Source organism: Saccoglossus kowalevskii, chromosome 16 (assembly GCF_978046115.1).
Source record: "Saccoglossus kowalevskii chromosome 16, keSacKowa6.1, whole genome shotgun sequence".
Lineage (NCBI taxonomy): Eukaryota > Metazoa > Hemichordata > Enteropneusta > Harrimaniidae > Saccoglossus > Saccoglossus kowalevskii.
The window spans coordinates 19535208-19545612 of NC_140656.1; the positions used below are offsets into that span (position 1 = coordinate 19535208).

The window sequence follows — 10405 nt, forward strand, 5'->3', positions numbered from 1 at the left end:
TGACTAATATATACACTAATTTAGCTTGTAACTGGTAAACCTGGACACTAACTATGTCACTACCCAGAAACCAATGCAGCTTTCATCAGACAAACCTACAGCATACGCATGCATCCTGGCCATGGATGGATGGATGGATAGTGCAATAATGTTCACTGAGAATAAAATGAGAAACGTTCACCACAGATTCGCAACACTTGTCAACATGTGGATAGTTTACCACAGTTCAACACTAGTCAACATGTGAATAGTTTACCACAGTTCAACACTAGTCAACATGTGAATAGTTTACCACAGCTCAACACTAGTCAACATGTGGATAGTTTACCACAGTTCAACACTAGTCAACATGTGGATAGTTTACCACAGCTCAACACTAGTCAACATGTGGATAGTTCTCATCAACATCAATCTGAATGGTATTGTAAAGAATCCTAAATTACTGAACATGGAATCAAACCACCATTAGCATGATAGTTTATATTAAAATATAGTCAAAAACAATTAAACAATCTGAACACAGGAAACATTAATCCTGTACAAATATTGCTGTAAATCACGACTGAGTATGAAACGACACCATGTTTATATGCACCAACAAATACAAAAATAATGGCAGAACTTGTATTCACTATAAACCAAAAATAAAAAAAAAATCTCTGGTTATTTAAAAATCATGTAAATATTCATACAAACACATACCATCATTGTACTAATAATAAATCACAATAAAAATTCACTGTTACATTAAAATGAATACAAAAAAAAAAAAAATCCCACATTATTTACAGTGTAGCATAATGGGCTATACAAAATACAAGATTGTCTGTACTTAAAAAGTTCACAGAGTATATTTGTGTCAGCTATGTGTAACTATGCTGCACAAGGACTGCATTGTCGTTCGCTATGCTACACATCAACATCACTCCAAACAATTGCTACAGTCAGGAACAGTAAATACTTCAAAGCTCTAAAAGCAGAGAAAAATCACAGGAAAGCCCAGAGAAAAATCACACAACGGCACAGAAAAAAATCACACGACGACGCAGAGAAAAATCACATGAGTCACATGTAGATTACATGTCTTAGTAAAAACAAAACCGTAAACTGCTTGAATCGGGGAAATTACAAAACGTCATTATCCGAAATTACATGTACCTCAAATCACTAACTAACCTTTTCTACAAGTGAAAAAAGTTTACAGAATTCAAATCAATAACAAGTAAATTATAATAAAAAGTATTAGAAATATTATATGATAATAAGTATTTAACAATGTAAAATTGAATAATTCTAAAGTATCACGATGACAAAAAAGTCTGGGAATCACATAAAAGAATAACTTTATAGGTTATATTAGAAAGTGGCTGCAGGTTGATAATGGAGGACTACACCATTATTGGAAGTGGGAATTAAAAATAAAAGGAAGTGAGAGTGACAGCTTTGTTATGTAAATTATATTTGCTGGAAATTTGTTCCAAATATATTAGGAAGAAATGTGTTGGCAAAATTTAATAAATAAAAAGTATGTATTATGTTGTTAATGCAATTCAGTCCAGTTGAGCGCTACACCAAATACAACGTAGATTATGAGAATATAGCAAAAGTCACACTAAATGTTGATTACAGTGTATTCGTTCAATATCCATAGATTAGAATTAAGTAGTTTGTTGTCCAATGCATAACATTAAGTTATTTATAAATTATTATTTCAGATGAACTGATGTGTGTTATAATGCGACATATTAATACGTCAAATTAAATCAGCTTGTGAAACTGACATTGAATGACACATGTCAATATGGAATCTGCAGTCAATGCATCAAACTGTGACACATGTCGAATGAGATCAATGTGTCAGACATGATTAGTATGTCACAGGCATATGTCCAGTTAGGGAATGACAAGATTTATAACCGCCAACATTGCACTATTTTTCGGTCAAAGATAACTGTAGTATCATCTCTAGCTCTTCCTGTTCTTGTTTCCTTCTTACTTCATCTGCTTTCAGTTCTTTCTCCGATAGTTCTAAAGCTAGCTTAAGTTGGTGATCAAGTTCATTATCACTACCTGCTCCTAGTGGTGGTGGTAATGAAGTGGGCGGCAGTGGTTGATGGGTTAAACATCTTGTCGGGTTATCTGATTCGGAAGGTTCTGGTTCTTGAGATAATCTCAGACTCTCTTGAATAGCCCTGATAACAAAGAAGATACAAGTCAGAGGAGTGGGAGTAATTGTTGGCAGATGCGAACACCAGCAATTACCGGGTAATTATAGAAATCAGGGCTTTTCCCATTACAATACAACTTAGCATAGAAAAAAAAATTAATTTAAATTATGTGGGTTTGAATGAAATTTAAGGTGAAAACAAAAAAAGCATCAGAACCCTAGGGTAACCTAATTTTAAATTCATATTCATCACTAAAATCACTCTTGTATTAGGTTCCATGGAAAGTTAACCTACTTTCTTTTACTACATATAACCCAACAAAATACAAATAATTTGGAATGTTTTTATATTTTCTGCATTAAATATTATTTTTGGCATATGAACGCAATCATAGTGACTTACTAATCTGCATATGAATGCAATCATAGTGACTTACTAATCTGCAAATGAACTCAATCATAGTGACTTACTAATCTGGATATGAAGGCAATGATAGTGACTTACTAATCTGCATATGAATGCAAGCATAGTGGCTTACTGATCAGCATATGAACACAAGCATAGTGACTTACTAATCTGCATATGAATGCAAGCATAGTGACTTACTAATCTGCATATGAATGCAATCATAGTGACTTACTAATCTGCATATGAACGCAATCATTGTGACTTATTAATCTGCATATGAAGGCAATGATAGTGACTTACTAATCTGCATATGAATGCAAGCATAGTGGCTTACTGATCTGCATATGAGTGCAAGCATAATGGCTTACTAATCTGCATATGAACTCAATCATAGTGACTTACTAATCTGCATATGAACACAATCATTGTGACTTATTAATCTGCATATGAATGCAATCATAGTGACTTACTAATCTGCATATGAATGCAAGCATAGTGGCTTACTGATCAGCATATGAACACAAGCATAGTGATTTACTAATCTGCATATGAACGCAATCATTGTGCCTTATTAATCTGGATATGAAGGCAATGATAGTGACTTACTAATCTGCATATGAATGCAAGCATAGTGGCTTACTGATCTGCATATGAACACAAGCACAGTGACTTACTAATTGGCATATGAACACAAGCATAGTGACTTACTAATCTGCATATGAACACAATCATAGTGACTTACTAATCTGCATATGAAGGCAATGATAGTGACTTACTAATCTGCATATGAATGCAAGCATAGTGGCTTACTGATCTGCATATGAATGCAAGCATAGTGGCTTACTAATCTGCATATGAACTCAATCATAGTGACTTATCTGCATATGAATGCAATCATAGTGACTTACTAATCTGCATATGAATGCAAGCATAGTGGCTTACTGATCAGCATATGAACACAAGCATAGTGGCTTACTAATCTGCATATGAACACAAGCATAGTGACTTACTAATCTGCATATGAACGCAAGCATAGTGGCTTACTGATCTGTATATGAACACAAGCATAGTGGCTTACTAATCTGCATATGAACGCAATCATAGTGACTTACTAATCTGCATATGAACGCAATCATAGTGACTTACTAATCTGCATATGAACGCAAGCATAGTGGCTTACTGATCTGTATATGAACACAAGCATAGTGACTTACTAATCTGCATATGAATGCAAGCATAGTGGCTTACTGATCTGCATATGAACACAAGCATAGTGACTTACTAATCGACATATGAACGCAATCATAGTGACTTACTAATCTGCATATGAATGCAAGCATAGTGGCTTACTGATCTGCATATGAACACAAGCATAGTGACTTACTAATCGACATATGAACGCAATCATAGTGACTTACTAATCTGCTTATGAATGCAAGCATAGTGGCTTACTAATCTGCATATGAACGCAATCATAGTGACTTACTAATCTGCATATGAACGCAATCATAGTGACTTACTAATCTGCATATGAATGCAAGCATAGTGGCTTACTGATCAGCATATGAACACAAGCATAGTGATTTACTAATCTGCATATGAACGCAATCATTGTGCCTTATTAATCTGCATATGAACGCAATCATAGTGACTTACTAATCTGCATATGAATGCAAGCATAGTGACTTACTGATCAGCATATGAACACAAGCATAGTGACTTACTAATCTGCATATGAACGCAATCATAGTGACTTACTAATCTGCATATGAACGCAATCATAGTGGCTTACTAATCTGCATATGAACACAAGCATAGTGGCTTACTAATCTGCATATGAACACAAGCATAGTGACTTACTAATCTGCATATGAACACAAGCATAGTGGCTTACTGATCAGCATATGAACACAAGCATAGTGACTTACTAATCTGCATATGAACACAAGCATAGTGGCTTACTAATCTGCATATGAACGCAATCATAGTGACTTACTAATCTGCATATGAACGCAATCATAGTGACTTACTAATCTGCATATGAACACAAGCATAGTGGCTTACTACCAGCAATAGCAGTCTATCTAAATAATCATTATTTATAAACAAACCTTTAACAATTTTACAATACCATACTGACAACAGATTTTGAAATTGAAGTTCATCTACAGCATAAACATTGTAGAGACACAACACTTGAGCCACATGCTTTACCTTTGTAACATACGTTCTTCTTGTGTTGACCTTGGATGACCACCATAGCCTGGTCTACTGTTATTGAGAGCTTCCCACACTGTTACCTACAAGAACAAACATAGTATCGCATTAGGTGTGAAAAGCACAAAGAATTGTATATGCAAGACTTACACGAATCAACTGGACTAAGATACTATGTTAACTGTAAGTGTATTCAATATACCTGTTCACTTTTGGTAAAAGAGGTTAACCATTACAGAGGAGATGGTAGAAAAAAGGTGCAAATTGTTTTTCTCTTCATTTTTTAGGGAGGTTTCCTCTATTACATTTGTAATTGTTATACTTTATATAAATACTTTTTTGTTCATATCACTTCCCCCGTTTGTTTAAAACCATTGAAAACCAGGTTTTTGTTTTTCTAATCTATCACTTACCCTACCCCAATTACTCATGGTCAATGCAGAGTAACAAGGTCTGTTTATAAAACACAATACACATGTTCATCTCATACACAATGACTTACCTGATCGTTTTCAGTGCCAGCATCTAGAAGGCTTTGTTGTATTGATATTCAGAGGTCATTACACAACTGTTCCTGTGATATTTGGAGGTCATTACACAACTGTTCCTGTGGTATTTAGAGGTCATTACACAACTGTTTTTGTGATATGTCATTGCACGGAACTTCCTGTGATATTTAGAGGTCATTACACAACAGTTCCTGTGATATTCAGAGGTCATTACACAACTGTTCCTGTGATATTTGGAGGTCATTACACAACTGTTCCTGTGGTATTTAGAGGTCATTACACAACTGTTCCTGTGATATTCAGAGGTCATTACACAACAGTTCCTGTGATATTTGGAGGTCATTACACGACTGTTCCTGTGATATTCAGAGGTTATTACACAACAGTTCCTATGATATTCAGAGGTCATTACACAACAGTTCCTGTGATATTTGGAGGTCATTACACGACTGTTCCTGTGATATTCAGAGGTTATTACACAACAGTTCCTGTGATATTTGGAGGTCATTACACAACTGTTCCTGTGATATTTGGAGGTCATTACACAACTGTTCCTGTGATATTTACAGGTCATTACACAACAGTTTCTGTGATATTTAGAGGTCATTACACAACTGTTCCTATGATATTTGGAGGTCATTACACAACTGTTCCTGTGATATTTGGAGGTCATTACACAACTGTTCCTGTGATATTTAGAGGTCATTACACAACTGTTCCTGTGATATTTTGAGGTCATTACACAACTGTTCTTGTGATATGTCATTGCAGGACACTTCCTGTGATATTTAGAGGTCATTACACAACTGTTCCTGTGATATTCAGAGGTCATTACACAACTGTTCCTGTGATATTTAGAGGTCATTACACAACACTTCCTGTGATATTTGGAGGTCATTACACAACTGTTCCTGTGATATTCAGAGGTCATTACACAACTGTTCCTGTGATATTTAGAGGTCATTACACAACAGTTCCTGTGATATTTGGAGGTCAATACACAACTGTTCCTGTGATATTCAGAGGTCATTACACAACTGTTCCTGTGATATTTAGAGGTCATTACACAACTGTTCCTGTGATATTTAGAGGTCATTACACACTTCCTGTGATATTTAGAGGTCATTACACAACACTTCCTGTGATATTTAGAGGTCATTACACAACTGTTCCTGTGATATTTAGAGGTCATTACACAACTGTTCCTGTGATATTTAGAGGTCATTACACAACAGTTCCTGTGATATTTAGAGGTCATTACACAACTGTTCCTGTGATATTTAGAGGTCATTACACAACACTTCCTGTGATATTTAGAGGTCATTACACAACACTTCCTGTGATATTTAGAGGTCATTACACAACTGTTCCTGTGATATTTAGAGGTCATTACACAACACTTCCTGTGATATTTGGAGGTCATTACACAACTGTTCCTGTGATATTCAGAGGTCATTACACAACAGTTCCTGTGATATTTGGAGGTCATTACACAACTGTTCCTGTGATATTCAGAGGTCATTACACAACTGTTCCTGTGATATTTAGAGGTCATTACACAACCCTTCCTGTGATATTTAGAGGTCATTACACAACACTTCCTGTGATATTTAGAGGTCATTACACGACTGTTCCTGTGATATTTAGAGGTCATTACACAACACTTCCTGTGATATGTCATTGCACGGTACTTCCTGAGATGTTTTGAGTTCATTGCACATCACTTAAAGTCAGGAGTGATCATTGTTGAGGTGTAAAACATTTTATTGTATATCAGTTTTGGGTTGTTAGAGGACACACTAACCTACACCATATTCATTTGATGGCATAAGTGAATGTGAAGGTTTTGTTAACACTGGTAGTGAAATGGTTGTTGTGTCAGACTCATGATCAGTCAATCAAACTTCAAATCCTATCTAGAATTAAACTCCAAAATGTTTCAACCCCTTACCCTGTGCTACAGACCCGATGGGAAGGCTAAATCCACTAGCCAAGGTGCATTCAATAATGGATGCCACTCTGACGGAGCATTGATATAGGTAGTACCAGTGCTTGTTTATGCATGGTCATTGCCAGGATAGTACAATAAATTGCCATAATGTAGTTTCTGATTGGAAGACTTTCACTTACTTAGTCCTAAACATGAATATAGATAAATCCCTGTTTCTGTAACGAATATGAAAAATGGTAGAGAACACACACAAAATGATGTTCATCTTAACTGGATGTTGTTTTAGCTATAACCATGGAAACACATTAGTTAAACACACAACACACGTTTCTATGCAATCAAGAGATACTACGTGTTACAATATTCAAGTTTATTAATCACTTATTATATTGCCTTCACAGATACAGAAATACAATGCTTATTCGTCAAATGATAAACGAATATATGGTGTTGGCATACATTTTTTGCTTATGACATTTATTGATTGAGCAAGAACAATTGTTAAATTTAATATTTCATGTGGAATACACATTGAGCATAGCTGGAAGCTCTACGTTATAAATTAGGTACTGTAAAATACTTTATTTTAGCTGGAATTAATTTTCACTGAAAAGATATTGTGGGTGTTTTGTATGGAATTTATTTTCACTGATTTTTGATGAGTTGAATGTGAAACATAGGGAAAAAGCTATATTCCCTGGATTTTATTTTCACTGAATCATTCCTTCAGAGAAAATAGCGAAAATTATTTCTAAGCCAAAATAAAGTATTTTACAGTAATACATTAACAACATGGAGGAGGTCTATCAGAGTCAATACCACAGTCACAGATGTTCAATATAATGTCAACATTGAATTAAATTAAGTCTGTGTTCAATACGATCTCAGCAGTGATGTAAATAAGTGGCCAGTATTCAACACTGATATTGATAAAAAGTTAGCTCTGCCATCTTTTATAGACCGTAAAATAAAATGATACTTTAGTCAAGTTGTTTAGTTCCAAATTTTGTCTGTTTAGTAACAAATTATGTAAATTCACTTTGTTACTTTAGAATTATCGTTAGTTATTTCACACAGATTTTGTGAAATCCACAATTAAATAAACTACAAAAAAGTGTGATCACCATGGTCACTAATTAATATATAATAATAGTTGGCAAATAAGCGAAATATACCATAATTAAAATTCTATAAATAACATTTACACTTAAATTGACACATTGACTAATATATACACTAATTTAGCTTGTAACTGGTAAACCTGGACACTAACTATGTCACTACCCAGAAACCAATGCAGCTTTCATCAGACAAACCTACAGCATACGCATGCATCCTGGCCATGGATGGATGGATGGATAGTGCAATAATGTTCACTGAGAATAAAATGAGAAACGTTCACCACAGATTCGCAACACTTGTCAACATGTGGATAGTTTACCACAGTTCAACACTAGTCAACATGTGAATAGTTTACCACAGTTCAACACTAGTCAACATGTGAATAGTTTACCACAGCTCAACACTAGTCAACATGTGGATAGTTTACCACAGTTCAACACTAGTCAACATGTGGATAGTTTACCACAGCTCAACACTAGTCAACATGTGGATAGTTCTCATCAACATCAATCTGAATGGTATTGTAAAGAATCCTAAATTACTGAACATGGAATCAAACCACCATTAGCATGATAGTTTATATTAAAATATAGTCAAAAACAATTAAACAATCTGAACACAGGAAACATTAATCCTGTACAAATATTGCTGTAAATCACGACTGAGTATGAAACGACACCATGTTTATATGCACCAACAAATACAAAAATAATGGCAGAACTTGTATTCACTATAAACCAAAAATAAAAAAAAAATCTCTGGTTATTTAAAAATCATGTAAATATTCATACAAACACATACCATCATTGTACTAATAATAAATCACAATAAAAATTCACTGTTACATTAAAATGAATACAAAAAAAAAAAATCCCACATTATTTACAGTGTAGCATAATGGGCTATACAAAATACAAGATTGTCTGTACTTAAAAAGTTCACAGAGTATATTTGTGTCAGCTATGTGTAACTATGCTGCACAAGGACTGCATTGTCGTTCGCTATGCTACACATCAACATCACTCCAAACAATTGCTACAGTCAGGAACAGTAAATACTTCAAAGCTCTAAAAGCAGAGAAAAATCACAGGAAAGCCCAGAGAAAAATCACACAACGGCACAGAAAAAAATCACACGACGACGCAGAGAAAAATCACATGAGTCACATGTAGATTACATGTCTTAGTAAAAACAAAACCGTAAACTGCTTGAATCGGGGAAATTACAAAACGTCATTATCCGAAATTACATGTACCTCAAATCACTAACTAACCTTTTCTACAAGTGAAAAAAGTTTACAGAATTCAAATCAATAACAAGTAAATTATAATAAAAAGTATTAGAAATATTATATGATAATAAGTATTTAACAATGTAAAATTGAATAATTCTAAAGTATCACGATGACAAAAAAGTCTGGGAATCACATAAAAGAATAACTTTATAGGTTATATTAGAAAGTGGCTGCAGGTTGATAATGGAGGACTACACCACTGGCTTTATACTAAATTTTATTGGAAGTGGGAATTAAAAATAAAAGGAAGTGAGAGTGACAGCTTTGTTATGTAAATTATATTTGCTGGAAATTTGTTCCAAATATATTAGGAAGAAATGTGTTGGCAAAATTTAATAAATAAAAAGTATGTATTATGTTGTTAATGCAATTCAGTCCAGTTGAGCGCTACACCAAATACAACGTAGATTATGAGAATATAGCAAAAGTCACACTAAATGTTGATTACAGTGTATTCGTTCAATATCCATAGATTAGAATTAAGTAGTTTGTTGTCCAATGCATAACATTAAGTTATTTATAAATTATTATTTCAGATGAACTGATGTGTGTTATAATGCGACATATTAATACGTCAAATTAAATCAGCTTGTGAAACTGACATTGAATGACACATGTCAATATGGAATCTGCAGTCAATGCATCAAACTGTGACACATGTCGAATGAGATCAATGTGTCAGACATGATTAGTATGTCACAGGCATATGTCCAGTTAGGGAATGACAAGATTTATA

The 10405-nt window shown here is 34.2% G+C and overlaps 1 protein-coding gene across 1 annotated transcript; it reads right to left on the reverse strand.

The window, feature by feature from the left end:
- Window positions 1-1915: 1915 nt before the first annotated feature.
- On the reverse strand, window positions 1916-5381 carry LOC146733737 (ankyrin repeat domain-containing protein 13D-like). Its single transcript, XM_085491539.1, has 3 exons — window positions 5296-5381; window positions 4791-4876; window positions 1916-2192 (listed from the first exon to the last, which is right to left on the reverse strand). The coding sequence occupies exons 2-3, from the start codon at window positions 4799-4801 to the stop codon at window positions 1931-1933; spliced, it is 273 nt and encodes a 90-aa protein (XP_085347665.1). The 5' UTR covers window positions 4802-4876; window positions 5296-5381; the 3' UTR covers window positions 1916-1930.
- Between the last annotated feature and the right edge of the window lie 5024 nt (window positions 5382-10405).